Genomic DNA, 25,173 nt, shown 5'->3' with positions numbered 1-25,173 from the left:
ACATGCTTTGGAGAGCATAAACTCAAACTCATCAGCTACTTCAGAAAAACTGTTTGAACAGAAGTTCTCATCTGATGGTAGTGATAGTTCACCTTTCAGATGCATTTAACGGTAAGGTAAAGCTACGCAGTGGGACCCAAACTCCATGGGACAGGAGCAAGAACACAGACTGTAACCCTAGAATAAATAATTTACTGCAAAATTCACACCTATCTTAGTGTAGTACAATTTCTCAATATCTCAGCTTGTTGCTTAGAATTTCCTACATTTGAAGGACAAAATATAAACAACACTAAGTCATTATGTAGTTATAAAACTATGTGTCAAGCTGCATGTTGAATGGTTTAAAAATGAACTTAGCTTTTCAATCAACTTGGAATATACCAAAATAATAACAAATAGCATATTTTTGCCATCTGCAATCTTTTTTTTTTTAACATAGTTAAAATAGTTTAACTATTTTATTAAACTATTAATAGTTTAATAGTTCTAACTATTAAATACTTGCTTGAACAGGTTAAAAGGAACACTCACTTGAAGGACCTTACCATTTTCACTTGTGATATACAAGCTTCCCTCACTCAGGCTCATTAATTTTCTAAATCTCCAAACGTTTTGTTGTACTTTATAAGAAAACACATTCTGGAGTTCAAACAGGAAGATTCCTAGTTTGGAATCAAGTTGGCTTAATTTTTTTTTTTTTCCTTAGCTTTCTATTCAGATGTGCCAGCTGACAAGTGCATGTCTAAAAGAAACTGCCAGAAAAGAAACAGAGGAGAAATGTGATCATCACAGAGCAGACAGCTCTTTATTTGTCATTTACTCTGAACTAGAAAGAAAAGAGTACCAGGCCAAAAGTCATTCAGTTAGTTATTAAAAATGACTGATCCTAATTGATCTATCAACAGTTTCCAATGCATGCTGAATATATCACTCAACATTTACAGCCCAAACTGTTGACTGAGGTTCATCCATATTCATGAAGATACACGAGCATATCTACTACTGCAAGAAGAAATGCTGATGTGGTAATAAAAATACACAAAAAACACTACATTTTTCAGAGCACTCATGGAGACAACTTGAGACTTCAGAAAAGTAACTATTTTTATATTACAGCTTTATTTCAAGCACTGTTTCTTACTGGATACCATTTATACATTTTGCTCTATGTATATATATTAATGGAATACTTTCCAAATTATCCCTAGATAAAATATATTATGTGCTTAAAATTATTCCAGCAATAGCTTTTCCAAGTTACATTTTGATGACTGTTAGTTCAGATCACAGGAGAAAAAAAAAAAAGGAGAAAAACATTTTTTAAATGCTTTGGCAAAAACCGTTCCATAGTGATGTCTTTAAAAGTGTTTTGAATGCAGATCTTCTTCATCCATTTTTATTCCGGTATCAGTCAAATAGATAGGAGGAAACATATAAACACAGTTATACTGCTTTATTTAAATATAATTTAAAAGAATAGAGATCTTAATTTTTCAAAGTGTGTGGTCTCACATTTGAACATCGGCCAGTCAAACAACTGCCTGCTGCTTGTCAACGTACAATGGTGCAACATGTTTTTGAAACCTCTAATTGCATTGTTGCGATGGTCACTGTTAAAACAAAGTTCCTGGTAATCCCAGAGCCTGTGTCAAGGTAGGAGGACCGCCAAAGGTATCAAAACAAAGAAGAATAGCATGGTCATTGAACTGCACACATTGAGCTTCTAGGAGGATTAACAGTTCTTGTCACAGGCTCTTGACTGTAGTTGACAATATCTGCCTTCACCACCCTCTGTCATAAAAGAAAACACAGTAACAATCAGAAAATACAATCTTCATGCTGGCAAAACATTCAACAGATATTTTACTATGAAATACGATAGGAAAAAATTAGGCAAAACAGACAGTGTTTAGGATTTTTTCATTACTTTATAGAAAGTCTTATCAGGTGCTAATTCTCACTCTAAACGCCAGTTTAACCATACTAAGCAGAAGGAAGTGCCTTGGTAGGTTTCCACAAAACTACAAACGGAACATGACTTTTTTTCAAAAGCAGTGAATACAGTTTTACTTCTATGAAAATTGTTTTGTATGGAAATAATAAAACAATATTCATTTATAAAGACTACGGTACGCATCGTTTAAGAATAACTGTCTAAATTGTAACTGGAAATTGTATGTAAATTTGTCTTTTCATCTTTTCTCCAAGCACTTCACAGGAAAATATGGACAGAATACAAAGAAAATTTCAAATACAACCACGTTTCAAAAAAGCTTTGATAGGCAGACTGACTAAAGACTAAATTAAGAGAAAAAGAACCACCATAAATATTTTCTAATACACATCCAACAGATATTACCCATTCTATTTACAAAGCATTTAATAAGACTGTTTGGGTCTCCTATATGAGGAAATGAGATTGCAATTTTGTGTCCATTTCCATCTGAGGCAGCTATGTAGCATTTTAAATATACAGCACTGAAGGACCTTCCTAAAACAGTAACATGAAGTATTTCAAAGTTTCTATGAACTATCTCGTTATTAGAAACACTATATAATTGTACACATAGTTTCAAATTAGTATATTAAGTATTACAAGTGCTTACAGATGAAAAAATATATTTTCTTCCATAGAATTTACTGTAACAGTTGTTAATTCGTGTAAAAGCAACAAAGCTTGAAAAAAATACCAAGTTTTCCATCAATACCTGAACTACTGCATTGAGCAGACTTTGCTCTGGCAGTTGGAAGTGGTGTGATGTTGGTTATCTTCTTCAGGATATTTCACTAGTCCTGCCCTGACAACATGCTGTTAATCGTGTATCAACATAATGGATAGAGAGCAAGGAGAAGAATGTAAAAAGGAAAGAGAAGAAAAAAAAAATTGAGAGATCGATCAGTAGTTGAAAAGAATGAATGAATGACATAAAAAGACTATGCAGAAGCAAAACAGAAGTGCATTTCTTTTCAGGCCTTATGCTGATATAAGAGCAACACGTCTGGAAGCTGGAAGCATCCCCATCAGCATGAGGGCTGCTTCTCAAGCTTCTCCAAGGACACGCCCTTTCAAAGCACCAAAGTGAAATATTCTTACATGCAATCAATGGAAGTGTATTAAAGCAAGAGAAGGGACAGAATAAAAAGGAAGGCAATTCAGTAGAAGAAAAGATGACAATGGCCTATTCCTTTAAGTCTAGTGTACTGAAATATTACATTAGTTGCAACAACTGTAGCAAGTGCATTAGACATACACATGCATCTTTCCATTGCATCTTTCACATTACAACTAAATATATAATAAAAAATAAATTTTGTGACATAAATTAACCTCATATCTAAGTGCTACAAAGCTTTGAGTTTTCTTTACTTCATACAAGAAAATAAAAGGCTTTCATTCTTCCCTTTAAAAACAAGCAAAACTGATGAAAGTTTTCTCACTATTAATACAGTGTTCATGCAAAGGGAAGAAAAATTCATAGAGCAATTTCAGCAAAGAAGTAACAGAGCAGGGAGGTCTGCTATGAAAAGTACCATAAAACAGTTTAATAATTTTTTCTTAAATACTTCAACTTCTACACAACATATTTTTAAGGTTAAAATGAATGAATAAATTATAAATACTATTATTTTAAAGGAAACAATACATAAACTGGATTATACAAATATATAAACAGTATATACTAAAGATTACCTCTGTAAATAAAACTTGTATGTCAAACAAGCAACAATAACTGAATTGGCTGGTAAGGGATCTGGATTTATTAGCTGCTGATGTGTTCTTCTTGAGTTTAATTGATCGCATTCATATTAGCTTATCTAGTGGACAACACTCATGATTTACTGGACTCCTGGTCTGATGTTATCAAGGGAAAGGTTGCCAAATCCCTTGTAAGGCGCTAGTAGGAGTTTTAGCATTAAACAGTCTTATCTGACCTCACAGGCCCCAGTTTCTTCATACCAGTCTTTTGACTACACCTAAGGGAGGGGGGGAAAAAACTCTTGCAATCAGTAGGCAATTAATAGTTCGTCAAAACATTGGTCTAAATCCCATCCTGTAAACATAGGCAGGTTAGTGACCCATGCTTAGGCACACTGTAGGAAGAAACTGACTATCATAAATGACTTGGATTTTCTAAAGGAATTTCATCTAAATAAAGGTAAAAAAAGTACCGCTGCGACATTTCTTTTATTAACTTTCTGGTAATTAAAAACTTGGGCTTCTTTGTATCAGTTTCTGATACAAAGTTTCTGTGTCAGGCATATCATTGCCATGGTTCAAACCACTGTCAATAATAAGAAATAACCTTTCTTGGTGCAGGTGCTCTGAATTCCAGATCTGACTTATCTGCCAAACATTTTATTGTACAAAGCTGTTTTTTGTAGAGCACCCTCATTTGCTGAACTGGCATTTAGTTAAAGAGAAAACTACACATCACTTACAAAAATGCTAGCTCTTGCCAATGCCAAGGAACAAAGCTGTACCCCATGCAGTTTTTACACTACAGTTGAAAGTAAAAAAACATAGAAAGAAAAACATTTTATTAGTAAAGGAGCTACTTCCTCAAATTTCATCAGACCCTTGCGATTTTGAGGACTGAAAAATCAGTCAGAACCTCCAATTTTCCTACTTTGGAACTGTTTCACTTCAAAAACATGCTCTACTTTCCAGTCACGTATAAAGAGTAATCTAGTTCTTTGTTTCACCACAGTTTTGACCAAATAAAGGTTTGATTAACATTCATCTCAGCATGTTAACAGACAAGGTTTAGTAGCTCTAGCTGAGATAGTTTAAAAACTTACCACCCCCAAATGTCTGTGCTATTCCTCTGCTGGAGATCACTGCTGCCAAAGGAGAGCTGGTGGAATGCAACGTGTACTTGCACCTCATCCGCTTCAGCACAAAGTCTGGCAGCTTCACTTAAAAACAACTTTCAGCAGCAGTTTAAGCTAAGCTGCTCGACTTCACCCTGATGTGGCCAAGGCACATGATCACCTTCCATTTTCTGATTCTGCTGTGGGAGTGATAAATTCCAGCAAAAGGGCAGTAACAAATAGCTCGGGTTGCGTTAATATCTTAAACTGCTGCAGCCGTTTTCTAAAGCAACGCACAGTAAGTAATTCAATTTCTAAGGCTTGTTCTTGCAGTTAAGTAACAGAAGTTTTGCTGTTAATTTGAAGGAGACCAAGAACCCCATCCACGTTTCACCAGGGCTTCTGCCACTCCGCCAGTCATCAAAGCTCAAAAGGCATAAGTCAAGCCCCACAAATTCATACAAGTTAAAAAAATGTGTTTGGGATTCCTATTACTTATTTCAAACCACACGTGAGTCACTTCTAAGATCTTCCTAGTGACTGTGACAATTATAATTGATTTCCAACACAAGAAAGATGATCTTCAGGCATGAAATCAAAAGTGCAAGAAATAATTTTTAAAGTGTATTTTCAATATTAGGCAATCAGTAATAATGAAGAAAAAACATAATAAAACATAATTCACATATAAAATTTCACTGTTGGCATTTTATACAAACTCAGTATTTCATCTTGTACTTTGTTATCACCTAGACTGACTGAAGACATCTGATGTTCTCTGACAAAAATATTCAAGCGAAAACCTCATTTTTCAAAATGAGGAAACCTCACATTACACAAAATATGAAAAATATGAAGATATAATCCAGCGTGTAAATAGTGCACATTTGTAAAAACTAAAATTTATTTTACTCTTTGTTTAAAAATTAAACTTAAGTCAACAATTGCATACTTACTGATGTAAGGATGAGTCACACTTAACATCGTATTTTTTTTATTTGTTTCTTTATAGCATTTATCTAGCATCTCTCTATCTACTTTTATAGTCCAATAGCTAGAGTATTAAATGGATACAAATTTTAAGGAACATATTCATATAACTGTTCGACAATTTAAGGAAGCCCTGTGCCCACTTTACAGAATGGGAAGAAAAAACAACCAACCAACAAAAAAAAAAAAAAAACACCTACAAAAAAACCCCACCAACCAAAAAAACCACAACCACCACCACCCCACTAAGGAAGCTGTACCTGTCATACAAAAAGTCTGTGGTAAACCAGAAACCTAGTAATGGCAACATCATCTAACACCACCTCCTTCCAGCCAAGAGACCAGCTCCATGCTTCTGGGAAACAGCATCAACACATTACTGCAATTAGTCTTTTCCACTGCAGACTAATAAATTTCTCTCAAGAAATGTCCTTCTATTCATCTCCCTGAGGCTATGAAGGTTAAAGTTTTCCTTCACCAATTTTATATAGAGACTTTACCTTTCCTATCTTAAGAAGTTCCATACAACAATGAACCTTAAGACACAGCTAACAGACAGATGCTCCAGTACAATTCCCATTGGTTTCTCACTGACTTAAATTTGGACAATTCCTACGTCCCACTCAAAATAGCACTCTGAAAGGAAGCAAATGTTTTACTGGTAACAAAGAACTATTGCTTCTTCGGCATAGACTGATTAGCAGAACCTTGCAAAGTCAGGCAGTTGCCTTCCAGCTCTCACTCTTCAGCTACATGCACAGCGTAGCACCACATAGTGACTTCTGCCATACCTCAGTAGCAACAATGAAGTTTCTTTTCTGTCCAACTCCATTTACTGGCTTTGTTTCTACTTTTGTTGTTGGTTTTTTGTTGTTGTTCTTTGTTTTTCGGGATGGGGGGATGGGAGGGTGTTAACCTTTTTTTTTATCACTATAGCTTGGATTCACATTAACAGTAATGTGTGGGCCACTGTGAGTATTTAATTTATGCATATTAACTATTTCTAGGCTATTGCTACTGCAATTTGCGTAATATCAAACTTGTCTGATCTACATATTGCATATTCCATTGATCTGCTCAACAAAGTTAAAAATTGTAATTACAATACCAAGGCAGAAATAAGCCTACTTAAAGCTGATACCAATTTGACATAGAAAGTTAGGTACTTGGGTCAGGGCTACATGGAGGTTCTTAATTTAAAAACAACCTAAAAATAGACACTTTCATCAGAAAGTTCGAATTTTCTGTATAACCCTGTTTCTCATATTCTGTTTTTAATTTAAGGCAATTGCATACCTATCTGCAAGCTTACACTTGAGTTACTGGAACACACCACCCCACAGCAGAGAGGTCTAAGACTGATGTTCCAGTGCTAGGTAAACAATCAAAGAAAAAGTAAGGAACTCTTTACATGCTGATTTATATGCAAATAATCATAGAGCTCAGAACAGTAGACGGGTGGTGCCTTAGTAGTAAAAGATCACTGAAGAGACATGATATTTCTCTACCTATAAATGACAGCTTTTCAAATCTCCTTAGCTTTGCTTGTTAGGTATGCGCTACAAGTATATTTTACCATTTCACTGTTTGCAATACAGTTTTCTAGTTAACCACTTCAACACAGATTGTAAACACTGCTGTGGCAAAACACTTTCAGAAATTACATGTTTATTGTATCTCCAAAAAGCAGGAGACCAAGCTGCACATAAGAAATGTTGTGCCTTTCTTTTAAACAAACCTGTTGACTTATTTTGTGGTCCTGGTTTAACGTTGGTAGCAACTCGCAGTTCCAGGATATTACACCACTAGAACAGCTACCTTTTGGTTCAATAAGTAAACTTCAAATAAGCATATTGTAGTCTCAAATGTCATTGTATAGGAAGGGTTGCCTCAGTAGGCAGTAGTTGCCTTTGTTTTCGAGGTTTCTGAAACTGGGTTTGTATAAAATCTTTTTGGTTTAAACCTATGCACACAGTCTTGCTGGCAGGAAAATTATTTTTAGAAGCAGGAACTAGGAAGAAGGAGGTGGTAAGGGAAAGAGTTTATACTAGAAAACCTCTTGCTTGATTTCTTATTTGAACAATTAACACATTTTTGGTTTCCTAACTCAATGGTAAAATCTAAATGACTTCCAACTCTGGTACATACAGTTAAGCAAGTACTCACATTTTAATTAATATATACTTATGGTTCAAATTTATAAAAACAGTGAAAACATCTTTTCCTCACTAATTCGTAAGGTCATAAAACCACGTCCTCATTAGAGCTATTTTGCATACATCAATTACTGAACAGCATGAACGGCAACAAAGCTCCGCTACAGTTCAGAGCAGAACATGGAGCAGGGGTTCGCCATGCACTCACAGTGAAATCACTATATTCACATCCCTAACTCACTAATAACCAATTTAAGAGAATGGGGGACAGCCGTCTTGATGACCTTCCCACCTATTGCTGGGAAGCTTTCTCCTCTCTCTCAGCCCTTTCTCACAGCAGAGGAAATGACAGAAAATCCCCAAGATAACACTCATAACACAAAGCATAAAACACAGAATGCAAGGTCAGAAACTATGCAGCTCCTTTAGGGGAAGATTATTTGGGACTGATACAGTGAGAAAAATAATTGCAGATGCCAGAGAGCTGTAATAGCTACCCAAACACATGATTCCACAGGTCTGCCCTGCTGCTGAGAATGGCTATGCCGAACCAGAGTTGGATTCACTTCTTATCTGCACATCATAATAAAATGGGAAATAGTGACTACAAAGTCAATATTCCTTCCCCAAGCCAGACAGTCACTACTGAGGAAAGTATTCTTGTCCTGTGTTATACAGGGACAGAATGAAAACTAAAATCTGATATTAACCAAACACAGGATTTGACATAGTTAATTCCTGACTGTGACTGCAAAATAATATTTTTTCCTGTATGACTACAATGAAGATTTATTTAGAACATTTCCACTCACAGAAGCTTATGCCTTCTATCAGTTAAATTTGTATTGTTCTAAAATGAAATTTGTTTTTAAATATGTAAAGAATTTAAAAAGAACAATTATCATAAAAACGGTATCTGATATCAATGTCTAGTAATTAATGTATATATAAGAGTGTCTCCCATGATACCGGTATATGCGTACATATAGAGAGACTTTAACTTCTAAAACAATTTTGAGTACTATTTTTAAACAAACAGTTCTCACACTGAAGTTTTTTCCTGTTTCCTTGTTTCAGCAAGTTTATCATGATGGATAAATAAAGAATCATTATGTTTTTTTAACAGCTGTTGTGAAAGTCAATAATTGTCTTCAGAACAACAGATACTGCTTGCTTTAATGGACAGTTACTAATTTGCAATGAGGTAATTTTTTTTAATACTAAATAAAATACTAAGGAAAAACATGTATTTGTGGAAAATCACCTGTGATTGTTCCAATTCTGCTTTGTTTAATTTGATGCCAAGTATGTCAGCAGCAATTCTCTGAAAACACAGGAAGACCTATGGAAAAAAATTAAATTGCATTTAAATGATTAAAAACAGACATCCTTGAGGTTCTTTCAAATATATCAAACCATTCTTGAACTGTAAACAATGAGATATACAAAATTATGACCTGTGCAAAACAGATCTGAAAATAACCTCATCTGGTACATTCAATTTTGTTTAAAAATTGGAGAAAATAACTCAACAATGGTACAAGGAACGAACAGTATGCTGGATTGTTAAGCAACACTTCTACCCTGCCTCCAGAGACCTAAGTTTAAACAAGCTTTTACACAACCCACCTCTCAAATACTACTCTCAGTGCTATAAAATATGAATAAGGGTATTCACTAATGCTTAGCACAAAAATATATTACCAGCATATTGTGCAAAAGCGTTGTAAGTTTCTGAAATTGACAACAACAGAACTGTGCATCAACATAACCAAAATCTCTACTGCATACATTTTAAAAAACATTAGCAATTATACATTTGTTCTGAAGAGTCTTGCAAAACATTATGAGTGTTATACTGAAGTTATCTAGGAAAAAAGCAAGACGGTGTACGGCATGCACCAGCCCAGCAGAGTTAGACTTTGGACATGGTTTGAGAGATAACACAGGGTGGCAATGCTATCTTAAATAACTCCTTTACTTCATCTCAATCCAGTCCACCAATCTTCCTGTTTAGGCAGCTGCATTTTAAATGAGATTAAAGAACACAACAGATGTTTAAAAGGGGAGCAGCTTAAGCTTGCACTGCTGCTGAACACTGTATTGTCAAGTTACACATTATCTTTTATCTACACGGTTATTCGACTGAGCTCACAACCTAAACTAATAACAAACATTGCTTTTCATCATGCAGCTGCCACCACCAAAAGGTATGGCCTCTGTAAGTGCTTTTAGTCATTTGCAATGAAAATTCAAAACAATACCGTTTACACAATTTTTTCATACACCTGACATGGAAACCAGTAATGAATTAGTCGCACAACCAACAAGCCATGGTAGCTTCCAAAATAATTTCTCTTTCTCTAACTACTTGGTCTAGTACTGGTCTATTCTCCTAGCATCCACACAGCAAGAAAGGAAATCCTGGCCAGGCTTACCTTTTCCAGAGACCTACTTTAAGCCACACCAGGCACTCAGGTGTACTGAGCTTTCTGCAAAAAGCATCAGGCACGAGTTCAGTGCTTAAGTTATGCAATTTGATGGACAGTAAGGCAGTTAGCTATACTAAATCTTTCACGAAAGTTTTTCTCCCCTGAGGAGACTTTCGGGCTTTTCTGTGTACATAAAATTATCTTTTGCATATGAGTGTTGGAGAAATCTGAGGTAAACAAAACAAATCACTTCATTTATCTTAACTGAGTATTTAAGACTCCTCTAGTCTATATCCAAGGTAGCAATGGATGGCCTCTTCTTAAATCATTGCCTAGGGTAAACACCCTGTCTTTCCTGCACAACTACCCAAATACATGAAGATTTTAAAAGGTCAGTGTGCAGTAACAGTGAAAGAGGTAATTCAAATCTATATTGAAACTAAAAATGAATTACTGTGAACTACACCTCACACCTTCTTTTGTTAGTAGATGTTTAAACAGAGATTTCTGGTTAACGCTTTCTAGGTATATTCAGATTTACTTTTGTTTTTAAACAGTAAGTTTAAAAAAAGCACAATCAGTATACATAGTGGGATGCTGCTGTAAATGATGAATCAATTGAAAAGATATAATGAAGATTCCCTCATAATTTGCAATGCTAAATATATCAACCTTATAAAAAGAACTGCTTTTTCTATTACTAAATCCCACAAAAAGGCTGTCTCCTTGAGAAAGGAATATATTTTATCAAATTCACACTTAATTGACTGAAGTATTATGAAATTTTTCTTGTTTCTAGCATAAAAAGCTTGAATTTTCACACTTCAAACAAAAATTTATGCCAAAGGTTTAACACAAACCGTAAGGAGAATCAGAATTCACTGCATTTGTAACACCAGTATTGTTAGACTTTACCGAATAATTATTTTCTTATGAAATTAGGCAGTCCAATGTAGAAGTTTCATCAAAGATTTTAGAACAAGTGATTCCATTTATGTTACAGAATTATACTTCCATATAATTGAACATGGTCTTACCGTTCAATAACATAAAAATAAACCATGTTGTCATAAATAGGAGACAGATACAGGACTGCTTTAAGGGAATGACAAAGTCTTTAGGCATGTGACAGAAATGAAGCAAAGTAATACAGTGTGATTTACTTTGACTGATACAGTCAACTGAAAAAGAACTTTTTCTTCCATAGGCTTCCAACTAAAACAAATAACCCAGTTAGCTCAGAGTCAAAAGATTGTTCAAAAATGTGCTCTGCAAAGCATTACGAACACCAGAATGTTCAAATTTCAATGGACATGCAGAGAGAGTGTCTCTCATGGCTCAGGACCCATATTAAAAACTTTAATCATAACAGGGTCTTGTGACATTGTCAACTGTTGAAAGCTTCTATACTGATGGTCCATAGATGGGACTCCACCTGGATTGAAGAAATACATTGAACTGCTGGCTGACATCAAACAGACATCCAGCTGGTCTCAGTTCTCATGCTGATGAATAAGCTAGACCATTTCCATATTAAAATCTGTACCTCAAAATGCAAATCAGATAAGAAGCCACTGACATTAATAAAGAACATATACACTTGTACAAAATCTATTTTTCACAGAAGTAGGTAGGCAAAAAGGACCTGCAGCAGCCAAAGTTCTTGACAGTTTGAGATGTGAAGTATAATAAAGTTGCTACATCGTATCACAGAATAACGGCTTGCTTAAAATAAAATAAAAAATAACAAAAAACAAACAAACAAAACAAAACATCTACAAGGATTTTTTTTTCTTACTTACAGAATCTCCTGTCTTGGCTGACACGAAATGGCTACTGAAATTGTTTTCCTGACAAAATCGTTGATGCTTGTCAACTTTCACTGTGCGCATATGCTCCAAGTCAACTAAAAATAAGTTGAAAAAAGGAAAAATTACTACAATGGAGTCCATTTAGTTACCTGTCTTAGAAATTATTCATTGGAAACGCATCAGATGTAATCTTTTCCTTTACAGATGTATGCAAATACAAGTTTCTTTCTTTTTATAATCACTTGCAAACATAAAAATAACTAATTACCTCAGATTGATTTTATTTGCAAAACTAAAATGAAAGCACAATTAAATTTATACAGTCAAATGCAAAAAAATCATAATGAAATAAAGGACAAATTTATTTCTGGATAGACACAAGAAATATTTAAAAATTTTACTACTAGCTACAGACAAAAAGCTGAGACAGAACTAAATTTTGCGCATTCTGTTTGCAAGCATGATGCACAATGGAGATTCCAGTGTAATTAAAGACTTTTACAAAATAGAGTTCACGAAGCACATCTGAATCCACGTATTTTTTTTCTAAGAGAAAAATGTAAATGAGTTATAAAGAATTTTGTTGCAGAACATGGTAGAGCAAAAACATTCACTATAATAATAAAAAAATGAACTGAGTAAAAACATTGATGCTTAGTTACTTGTATATGAAGTTTTCAATTCCACAAAGGTTTGGTTCAGAAAATTAAAAACAGTAAAATGCATATTTTAAGAGTCACACGCATTTTCATTTTTATCATTTTACAACCATTCAAAGCAGAGCAAAGCTTTCAAATGGTATTTTATGTTGAAAAGTACTAGTTGCTTCCAAAACAACATGGAACTCAAGTCTTGCACAGGTTTTATTGTGTACATTCCAGTTTCTCCAAATCTGATCCTAAGGTAACTGGAAACTATATTGAACAGTTTCTCTTTTTATTGCATTACAGTTCCTATAAGGGTGTTGACTCAATGCCGTCAAATTATAAGGCAAATATATTCAGAAGGATTTAAGGACAACCAGGCTCTTTGAGTCAATACAGGAAAAAAAAACTTAAACTGATTTCCTGAGGAAGGGACCCAACTGACTTGTAAAAACTTGTAAATTTGCAAATCTAGTAAGCCTGCATAATAGTGTCATTTGATTATCAGCTGAAAAAATGCTCTCCTACTACATAAAAGGCTTTATTTTAAAATGATATTGGAGGTCTTTAATTTGTAGGCTCTGGAGATTTTCTCTTGGAGATTTTGAGTCTAACAGGGGATTCCTACACCCCATTTATACTGCTTACCTTGGTTAACATAGAGTTTTTGCCACATATTACTGTTCCTTGTACATCAGTACGGCCTTGTTTATAAGAACAGGCCTAACACCATCCAGTTACCACAGGCATTAATTTGTGAAGGACTAAAATACTAAGCTATTAACACTAAAGTTTGTAACAGTTTTTCATAATACTAAACGTAGAATATATGGTTTCATAAACAATAGGAAGGACAAATTAATTTACTAAGATAAAACCTAAAGTCGATAACAATTTTGTTAAAAACTCATGCAGTCTACATAACAGCTACTTAACTTTTTTCTCTCAAAAATAACTACCAGAAGAGAGCCTCTGTGGAAATGCTTTTAAGAATAAAGTACAGCATGCTGCCTAAACCATATCATTATTAACTATTATTTTTACTCTTCACATATTAGCTTTAAGTGCAGTCTGGAAAACACAACAGTGAGATTACTCTTTGGGGAAAAATAAATATATATTTTCTTTATTTTTATTTGACGAGCTCTTAAAGGAACCTTAACCCCACCTCCAAATTTCACTCACTGTATTTCTTGGACTATACCCGAACTCCAAAAACCTACACATGGTTACAATAAAAATAGATAGATAGATAGACAGACAGACAGATAGCATTCACACTGTATCCCTCTAAAATACCATGACATGCTTATGTAAATTGATAAAGACAAGCTCACAAATTATATTATCTCTCAAATTTTTCTCTTTTTCCCAGGAAGGAAAGAATAGAGTGTGGAAGAACACAACAGCATGCTAAAAGGCTTATGAATTTTCAGGAGGAAAATGCCACTTCCATATTGGAAATCATAACCTCAAATGCTTCCTACTTTCTACTCGAAGAAAGATCAAGAATAATATATGGTCAATGGAGCATATACTCTACTACAGTAAATAAATTAAAAGCACTCAAGACCCTACAATCTAACAGACCGGGAGCAAAAATCAAGGTGAAATTATGTTTCAGAATTTTGTGTAATTCTCAGTCCCTCTCCCCACTTACAAGTATTTCACCTTGTCTTCTGAATTATAGGCAGTGTGCTGTGAACTGTACAGTTACTGTTATGCTAGATAACTGCCAGATAACTGTCCATGTGCACACTCTCAGCCCACAGTAAATGCAAGGCAATTCATGTTACATTAGCCCTCAATGAAAGAGGGCACAGTTTTAGTACAAGAAAAGGGTTTCAAGCGCTAATAAATATTTAACTATAAAAAGTTGCAGTTTGCAGTCAATGAAAGACGACTATGCTAACTCAAATTACTTTGCCTTGCCACAGGCTAAGGGCACAATCACAGACAGTTACCAAAGAACAGCTATAGCCATAGTTACTGTCCAGTCTTTTTTTTTTTTTTTTTTCCTTCTTTTTGCAACATCTGATGCTGGTCAGCTCGACAGGCAAGAATTCTCAGCACACCAGGAGATAAGTCTTGTCCAGCTTTTATTTAGACATCACAGCAAAAAGACTTTAAGAAGGGATTCGGAGGAGAAAAATGATTTTCTAAAAACATGTTTATAAGGAATGTAGGGACTTTATAGAAAGAAAACGAACAGCTGGCCAATGTGGGCTGGTTTGATGAGCCAATTAACAGCAGGAATAGATATCTTGGGATGAAGGATGGTACTAGAATGCACTTAAGCCATGAAAAATTTAAAGGCAAAGACAAATAAGTTTTGGAGAGCAAGAAAGAGAATCAGATACATAAATACAGTCTGATTGTACAAAGCAGGAAAATGATCTTGCAGAATATTCTAAATGATTAGATAACATTACATTGGCCAAGAAAAAGGAATTACTGAAATTAAGATGCAAAATAAGAACATTTTAACTGCGTTATAAGGTTATAATAGGCCATATCTAACAAAGGTCTCAAAGAAAGAATCTGCAGGATTTGGACACACATCAAACACAAACATTTAGGGAAAGGCCCAAAGCAAAGTTTATGTGCCAGATGGTACAGTCATCCCCCTCGTCTGAAGTGAATGACAGATACAGGAGGAAATTAACAGGTCCATTTTTACCAAGTAGAATTTAAATTGATGGCTAGAAATTCACAATGGGATGTCTAAAGGAGACAGAAGGATCTTAGTTTAAAAAGTGAAAAGAGATTTAACTATTTGCAAACAGTGAATCTCTAAAGCACACAAATTACAAACCAGTACTTTGAATTAAGTGCTTGGATACAAACATTAATAAATTACATTTTCTGATCACGGAAAGCTAAAGCAAACCCAAGATCTGTAGATTTTACAGAATGAACTGAGAAGGTTTCTTTGATCTATCGTTTCTAAAATTCTAAAGGTCTTAAAAACAGGACCAACAGGAATGGCAGTTAAAGTTAGCAAAGCAATAGTTAAAATGTCAAAGGAGTACAAGAACACTGCTAATTCCTTGACTATACAGGAACCACTTAGTATATTTGCATTAAATGGAATACTTAAATAAACCACATGAAAACTGAAATCAGGAGAAGCAGAGGGACATCACAAGCAGTAGGGGAGAGAGAGAGATCATAGTATTGTTTCCCTAATTGGCCTGATAAGGAAAGAAAAAGGGGCTTATCAGTCCCCAAAGTAGTTTTGCAGTTGCTAAGAAAAAAGCATCCTCAACATGGGCTGCTGCCATTTGATCATTTTTATCCCTTCTATACACACTAAAAAGCTCATGTGACCACTACAAAAAAACCCACGGTTTCTCCAAAAATTCTCAGTTGTCTTACTTGTCCTCTTCTGCAACTCTGTTTCTCAATAACTAGTCAAGAGCTCAACCTTTTGTTTCTCTGGAATCAAACCAAATATTCACCTTTATGCTTGTCAGGTGGGAAGAGTCATTTCAATTAAAGCTAGCAAGATGAATTGCTGTTCCATAGCTAACAGTTCTATACATCTTTGTATGTACAAGTATCCCATAAAAATAATAGCACAACAAAAATATATTAGGAACTTCAAGAATTCAGACATGACTTCCACCAAGTCAGATAAATCCAAGTGAAAAATCTCACCTCGTAGATAAAACCAGCATAGATCAGTGTCTGCTGTAGCAAAAGCAGGCAAGGCTTACTAAAAGACTTGTTTCTCGTGAACTCTGGGGAGTTAAATTTTGATTTGTAGATGAGACTAAACAGAGATCTCATGAGATGAAAAAAGAAAATGGAATCTAAGAGACAAGTATGAAACTCCCACAGAAATCCCAAAGATACTCCCTCTAAGGCATTCCTGAAGATGTGAGAAAAAAACAGGTAAGAAAACTGCAGTACCTACGTAAGGAAAAAGACATAAACACCATCATGTGGTGAACTTCTGTGGAGAGAAAGTGACATTTCAAATAAGATAAGCTTGAGAAGTGGGCCCGTGTGAATGAAGCTTGTGAGGTTCAACAAGGCCAAGTGCAGGGTTCTATACCTGGGTCGGGGCAACCCCCTGCATTGATACAGCCTGTATCAATCCCAATGAAGGGACTGAGAGCAGCCCTGCCGAGAGGGACTTGGGGGTACTGGTGGATGAAAAGCTGGCCATAAGCCAACAATGGTCACCACAGCCCAGAAGGCCAACCACATCCTGGGCTGCATCAAAAGAAGCGTGGCCAGCAGGTTGAGGGAGGTGATTCTGCCCCTCTACTCCGCTCTGGCGGGACCTCACCTGGAGTACTGCATCCAGCTCTGGAGCCCTCAGCACAGGAAAGACATGGACCTGTTGGACCAGGTCCAGAAGAGGGCCACAAAAATCATCAGAGGGCTGGAGCACCTCTCCTATGAAGACAGGCTGAGACAGTTGGGGTTGTTCAGCCTGGAGAAGAGAAGGTTCCGGGGAGACCTTATTGCGGCCTTTCAGTACTTAAACGGGACTTATAAGAAAGCATACCATTGCGATAGGACAAGGGGTAGTGGTTTTAAACTAAATGAGGGTAGATTCAGATCTTCAGGTATAAGGAAGAAATTTTTCATGCTGAGGGTGGTGAAACTGGAACAGGCTGCCCAAAGAGTTGGTAGATGCCCCATCCCTGGAAACATTCAAGGTCAGGTTGGATGGGGCTCTGAGCGACCTGATCTAGTTGAAGATGTCCCTGCTCATTGCAGGGGGGTTTGGAGTAAGTCACCTTTAAAGGTCCCTTCCAACCTAAACCATTCTGTAATTCTAAGACAAGGACAATTCTAAGAATAACATTCTGTAATTCTAAGACAAGAGAGATTTGATTAGATCTTCAGGTGATTTATACAAACAACATTTTCATTATCCTTTGAATTGCTGCTATACATCACTTATTTGCATCAAAAAAGCTGACAGACAATGCTAACTCAAAATGGAAAAGGAAATTGTACTTTAAATGACTGTCTAGGCTAATGACAAGGCTAGGTATCAAATGATATTAGGTATTAAATTAGGTATTAAATGACAAGGCTAGGTATCAAATGATAGAAAAATCCTGAGCAAACACTTGAAATAGTATAAATAGTTATTCAAAGTCAAATCTCTTAAAACTTTACTTGAGAAATTAAGAGTCAATCACTGAAATTTTAGTTCATTGGGTAGTAGCAAGGCAAGTGGAACAAAGGGGTGTTTTATCCACACACAGCCATTCAATAGTAATTCAGTCTTGATTGAATAATTCTTCTATTTTTGACTTGAGACTTTGAAAGCACTAATGATAAATGAACTAATGCCGTATTTGTTTCTCTCACGCTATTTAGATATATGTACCATTTCTTCAAGATAAAAAAAGGCTTGCAACAAGCCACATAGCACCACTGTGCAGGGAAAAACAAGCATTTCCATTCCATTATACCTTACGTATGTGGAAAACCAATAGTCAAGAAGCTTAAATACTGCTTTAGCTCACCTGCTTCACTGAAATGAACAAGAGCAAATATAATCAGCTCGCCAGAGTTTGCTTCAAGGAATAAAGTGTGATATCAAATCTCACCGCTGTATTGTCTTAAAATTAATTACATAAAAATGTGTGTAACAATTTATCAGAGAAACAGAATTGGCACAAACAGGAAGCTAGTAAGTATTTTAAAATACATATCATCAGTTAGAAGAATGATGAATGTTCTGGTTTTATAATCTTTAAAAATGCCGAAAATGTAAAAATTGTTTATTTTTATTTAAATATTGTCGCTCAAACCAATAACTGCACATACTCTAAAAAGACAACAGAACACCATTTATGCAGAACGTAAAGGCCGCTACTCATGCTATTTATCTCCCTTTCCCACAGGGCTGCCAATCTCTTCTTTCATAACATCACTGGAGAAGAACTCCATGTAAAACTACAGTTTCTTAAAGTCGGAAAACATCCATTTTGCATGAATCTTCCTTTCAGATAAGTTGGAAGAAACACAAATATATAACTTGTACAGGTACTTCCAGGCAGCTGAAAAAATAGCGACAGTACTTGTTCAGAATGGCATAAACAGCTGAGTGGCATGCATAATGCATGTTAAGCAAGTCTGAATGTTTAATAGTTTGTTGGCATTCCTCCTGGATCGTGAGATTACACTTGTAAACTATAAGGCACTATACAGTCATTTTAGGTGACTGTATCAGTGACAACTAACCAAACAATTTTCTAAACCATATGTATGAAAAGAAAAATGAAAGAGACAGTTCAGAGAATTTCAGCAAAGGGAAACCTCTCCATCCAAATCTGACCGTCTTTCACTTTCAAAGCCTGCAATTGTAATAACTGTGAGGGAACCTGTTACAGAGGGGCAGTTCTCCTGTTTAAGCTACACTTTTTCTTTTTTGATAATTACAGTATTTGCTATTAAAATTGGTATTAACACATAATTGAATTTACGACTATCTAGTTTTGTAGTTATGCATATTACAACTATTTCATATTTTAGTATAATCAAGCATAGTTTTAGAGTTATAAGTAAACATCTATATTAATCTATGGTACCACACAAAAATATATTCTCTTATAGTATGCTGTGAAAAAAGAAATATAAATCTTTCTGCAAAGTATTTGCAGCTGTTCACACAAGGTATACAATTACATAATGTTTAAATAATGAGCTATCACGATTAGCCCACACAGACATGACAAGAAAAATGCTTTAATAATTTATTAATTTGATTTACATGTGCTTAAAATTATGTACATATTTTCTCTTCTGAAAATACTCCAGGGTCATAAAAAAGGGGTCTGTATATGAGGATTTCTTTTTCATCCTATTTTTTGGTATTCTTCCACACTGATTTCTTAAGAACAAACGTAGCTTGAGCACCTGAAAACCTAACAGAGTGATGAAGACAATACTGTTATACAGTAATATCTTCATGCAGTATACACTGCTCAACAAGCACAGTCAGTTTAATTTCAGAGTGTGAAGGTTCTGCTTCTCCCACGCAAAAGTGCATGGAAAAGGGAATAAAAATAGGATTTCTCTAAGATGTGCCCAAATATCGATTATTCTAAAGAATAAAACAGAAATCATGATGAATACTGTAGCATTCTGGGTAACAGGATTTACTGCCCACTTTATCAGATCTCTGCCCCACAGCACCTCAGCAGAGCACAGCTCGACAGGTCCCACAGCTCTGGCCACAGGGAACCCCTCTCAGGCCTCTTCTGCCATAAGGAATTTTAAGCAGTTTTAATTCTAATTCTCCCATCACTCCACAGAAAAAAGGGGAAAAGGGCAACAAAAAAAACCTCCCTAGCTTTTTGTTGCTATGTTTACCAGTAACCTACTGCCTTCCTACTAAAAGATGGAGCTTTTTAATTATGCCTTAGTTTTTAAAAGAATATTTGAATGGTTACTTAGAACTTCAAGCAAGTGCACTTTCATTTTCTTAGTAGACACAAAGTTTCTTTCTGTGCAAATTAAAAATTCATCTGATACAATAAATATCTGATGCTGATAATATTATCATTATTATCTGATATAGTAACATAACCAGAATGAGGCAGAAATAATAACAAATTAATCTGAAAACAAATTGTACCAAGTCTGCAGTACTATCGGACTTTGTGTATTACCTAGCTTTTTAAAAATAAGCTTTGACTTGGTACTTTTAAATTACTACAGCACATACTTCTCTAGCAGTCAGACCTAAATGTCGGAGTGTGAACTGCAGCTTTTTGTAGTTAAATTTTTATTAATACTTTCAATCTTTTTCTCACACTAAAATTGTATAACTGCCAAGAAAAGAAAACTCTTTCATAGGAGTCCTGAAAACTATGCCACTACTCTTGATTTAAGGAAGCTCAAAACGAAATATAAATATAGTTCCAGTACAGATTTTCTCAGTAATTTTTTTAGGTTATCAAGAAAACATCTAGAGTGTTGATCTGGTTATACTCATGTCAGACAAACTACATGTCACATTAACTACCTCCAGGAAGTTATTCCAAACACAAAATAAACTGTTTATGCCCCTTCTCAGATAGATAGCATGACAGATTGTTATTAGTTGAAGACAGATGAAATACATTAATTTGATTGCAAGCATGTGTTTACTTTCTCACTGTCATCTACACTCTACTGCTGATGCTTCCCTATGAGGACATAGTAACAAATCAAACATTGCATTAGAAGACTTGTTAAGGCAGAATAATAATAGCTGGCACTGCACTTTAATACTTAAAAAACTTTACCTAACATTTCCAGCTACAACAGGAAATTACTGGTTTTAGAAAGCAAAAAAATAGATAGCTTAAAAACTCTTGTAATTCACACAAAACATTGTAACACTTCCTCCTCTAAAAAAAAAAAATCTGAATTATCAGCAAATATGCTTGTCAATTATCAAAGAAAAATATAACTTTCTAAATGCCAAATCTATGATCTGAGCTCCTTCTAAACCAAAAAGACGATTTCCTACAGATACAAGACAAGACAACATATGCCTAATACGGGAAACAAAAAGGGAGCAATTCCTAGGTCTCCAGTTAAAAAAAGAAAGGCATCTTCTTGTGAAGTTAGGTTTGCCTGTTTTTATGCATACCTCTCTTATTGGCCTCCACTTATTTGTACAAAGCATACGTGGAATTCTCTTGCCTCTCAAGGAATGACATATGAATACACAAAATCTGTGATGAGCTTCTTAGAATAAGGGTACTTTCACACAATAAGATCGGGTTGATGATGCTGATAATTTGTTCTAACACATGAAATAATAAGAAAAGAGTGTATTGAGCATGAAAAGTTCTCTTTGATTTGTATTTATGGAAGTAGCTGTAGTCTTTATTAATATAACGTTTTAAAAAACTTTACTAATATAAGGTTTTCTACATAAAAACATTCCATATTAAATGAGACTTTCAAATACTGTTAAATAATAAAGGATTACAGCGTTTTTTCTAAAGCTATAAAACATAGCGGTTCTTGTGGATCTTTGGAAGGCAAAAGGTTAATAAGGTTAACACTTCCACGATTTAAAATAGGTTTGAATAAAAAGCAAGAAGAGCAGCCAGAGGTAAACATCCCCATCTCAGCACACCGAGTGCAGCTAACTATAGAGGACACAATGTGACAGGATTCTCGCCTAATAACAAGCATGTATGATGTTTGGTCAATGACAGGTCATTTTTAAGAGGATATGTTAACCTTTGCAAATACAAACAGCAGGCATCTTTTCATACCAAAGTAAAATTTCTTATGAAGAAAAAAATAATACACCCAAGTTTCTTTTCAAAACTAAGATGACAGATGACTGGCTTACGCAGCTTGAAGAGACAGTTAAAGAGAAAATAAGAAATATTTTTTCTCAGCTAGACATTTCCCATTTTCATTTTTCTATAAATTCTTGGCAGAAATTCTCACAGCCATTTATCATTTGACTGAACAGACTAGGATTACACTGATAGTTAGAATCTGATCCCATCTGTTAGGTATCTATACTCCTTATGCCTACCCCCAACGCAGACATTTTTGGAAACAAGTATTCAAAAAGATGATATTAAACAAATACACAATTGAGTCACCTTGTACTATTATTTTAGGATTAAAACATAATTGGAACAATTCTGCCTTTTCTTGCCTTTTAAAAAGGGTGCCATAAGGACACAGAAAGCAAGAGGGGAGAACGAAAGGCACGTGTCGACTGCCATCTCCCCACCCTGCAACTCAAGTGACTAAGTACATCGAAGATATATCTAGAGGCAGACAGTGGCATAGCAAAGAGATGACCAAACTAACTTGAAATGCATTAATCTGGGCACAAGGAGTTTAGCTGTGGCAGCACAGACCTCTGTGCAGATGATTTTACCACGTATCTCTGTTTACTGTCGGCAGCGTACAGACCTAAATAAACATGCCCTTAGGGTAAGCTTAACAAATCAAGTCGGGGTGTGAATGAAAGCACATGAAACACTTTTATCCATACTGGTATGGAGAATGAACAGTCCAGCTTCAGCAAATTAATGCCATTCTCTCTCAAAAGCATCATCTCACAGGACTTTAATGTTCTCCAATTTCACACCTTTGGTTAATTAGTTTTTACTTTCCACAGAGAAATGTGTTTTAAGGTTACAAGCTCCTCCTAGAAAGAAAGTTTGTTCGCTGTTGCTTCTTATCTAGTCACTCAGATTCTCACACGGCCGTTATCCCCAGTTTATAAGCACTTTGCAATTACTAACAGATCATTTGCTGACTAAATCTCTTCCCAGTAAATTAGGCAAACGCTATTCTTATTTTTACAAATGGAAAAGTGAACCATGTATGAAAAGATAAATTTAAAACCTTGCTTAAAATCACACAAAGTTTCACTGAACCATGAGTTTACTGCTTTGTGCACTAAATCATCTTTCATCTTCTTTAACACTTTTGTTCAGGCTTCATAATCTTTGTGCCAACGAGAAATCTGATAGCAGTTAGTTTTACTTCCTTATTAAGTTAAAGCTGTTAATTTGGACTTAAACATCTTTATAAATAGCTGTTTCCTGAAGACAAGGAGAAATGAGAAAATGGCTAGGACAGAAGAACACCCCCAGCTGGATTTTTCTTGCTCTCTTAATTCAACTGTAAAAATCACTGGGCAGTCACAGCGACGAGCCCAGCAGACAAATGCAGTTGGGAAAGGCTTATTTATTGAATGACACTGAGAAAGCGAAAAAAACTAAACTAACCTGTACTCACACAAACCATAATCCAGGATGCCCAACAATAGCTGGAACTCCAGTCCCTAGAGGCACACTAACACACTGGTATTAGACAATGAAGTATCTAATGAAATTATAAATGATACAGTAACAGCATTAGGGTGACCATCTCAGAAAAATGGCAATTCTGTTAATTAAGTACCATAACTCAAATACAATACAGCATAAAAATGCGTAATAATTATTTTGTATGTCTGCAACTGTAGCTGCAGCATTTCTTCTCACATCCTTAAAAGTTTCTACAAGTAACAAATACAATATTTCACTTTTTGGGTCCAGTATCCCTTACAAACACAGTAATTTAACAAACACATTGAATAAAACAAGTTTCAAGTGATATTTCATTTTCTAATTGCGGATTTTTTAGTGACACTAACAAGAAAAAAGTTATATCATTTAGAATCTACATTTTCTCTCACCAATGTAACACCACCCTTTACAGAGCAGCATATGAGAAACACAGAATTATTTGATTCATAATCTTGTAAGAATATTTTTAACACTAAGATGACTGCAATATGTATATTTTAAAATGTTCACATGAACTCCCCTAGACAAATGAATTTCTATGAACCTAACTTCAAAAAATATGTTTCTCTTTACATTACACATTACTGTTTTTGACAGTAGTTCCCAAACTTCTCTATACTGAACTTTAATGACTGCCCAAGCACTCTGAAACAAAACTTGCTGACAGAAAAATAACAACAGACCCTTCTTTGATTCAACATGAAATGATTTTTGTCAGGATTACTGAAGCAACATAAAAAACTGCTTAAATTCATTTATTTAGCTGAGCTACTAGTGAAAGTAGCTGGACTTCAATAGCATTTTTTAAAAAAATAATTTCCCTCCTTGTAATATTAAATGTATTTTTTAGGACAGGGGTTAAAGTGTAAAAAAATACTCTTAATTTCTCATTAATTCAACTGCAGATATTCTTTGTTTTGGTTTAATTTAACTATTTCATAAACTCTAGAGTGTAAAAAAGATATTACAAGTACTTTGATTACTGAAATTCAAAGTTGAGTGAATATTTTTTTTAAATGTTCTTTAATATCTTAATGAAGACATAAAGCTGTAATGTACTAAACATTCAGAAGATGGTGCTAGTCCAATGTATCTGCAAGCCATGGATGGATCAGGTGTTCTTCATATCTCTCAAATATTTTCTCTAATTTTGATGTATCTACTACATCATCACTGAATTTATCAATCCCAGGACAAGGTACAGTCATCTTCAGTTAAATACTGAGAACACTACTAAATATTTTATCATTCCAAAATTCACAAAGATTTAGTGTATTGACAGTCATAAAATATAAAGCTCGTTATAATTCATCAACTCAAGGTCTTGGGATCTTAATGAAAATCATACAACATTCTTAGATTCTACCTTCAGTCACTCACATCCGTCTCCTTTTGCAGTCAACAAGAGTTGTCGACCACAGTTTCAAGACTGATGCCAGCACCAAAGCTCAGAAAATCTCACCATCCCACCCCCACTCCTGGTTGTTCATTCCCACCCTCACGTCACAGTGCACTATTCTGTCCTC

The 25,173-nt window shown here is 35.0% G+C and overlaps 1 protein-coding gene across 7 annotated transcripts in view; it reads right to left on the bottom strand.

Annotated features, from left to right (window-relative positions):
• Nucleotides 1-791: 791 nt before the first annotated feature.
• RAB28 (RAB28, member RAS oncogene family) overlaps nucleotides 792-25,173 on the bottom strand; it is a 67,269-nt gene continuing 42,887 nt past the window's right edge. For 2 of the 7 annotated variants that reach the window (XM_054203472.1, XM_054203467.1), the window contains 4 exons: nucleotides 12,196-12,299; nucleotides 9,226-9,303; nucleotides 2,712-2,812; nucleotides 792-1,794 (listed from right to left, as the gene is read on the bottom strand). In XM_054203472.1, the coding sequence (XP_054059447.1) occupies nucleotides 2,717-2,812; nucleotides 9,226-9,303; nucleotides 12,196-12,299 (278 nt within the window). In that variant the 3' untranslated portion in view covers nucleotides 792-1,794; nucleotides 2,712-2,716. Of the gene's footprint in view, nucleotides 1,795-2,711; nucleotides 2,813-4,803; nucleotides 4,860-4,893; nucleotides 4,971-5,024; nucleotides 8,535-9,225; nucleotides 9,304-12,195; nucleotides 12,300-25,173 lie in introns of those variants that run through there. The other 5 variants (XR_008466693.1, XM_054203469.1, XM_054203468.1 and 2 more) reach the window with 5 other exon arrangements.

This window comes from Rissa tridactyla, chromosome 5 (genome assembly GCF_028500815.1).
Source record: "Rissa tridactyla isolate bRisTri1 chromosome 5, bRisTri1.patW.cur.20221130, whole genome shotgun sequence".
In the NCBI taxonomy this organism is placed as follows: Eukaryota; Metazoa; Chordata; class Aves; order Charadriiformes; family Laridae; genus Rissa; species Rissa tridactyla.
This window is presented reverse-complemented; position numbering and strand designations above follow the sequence as displayed.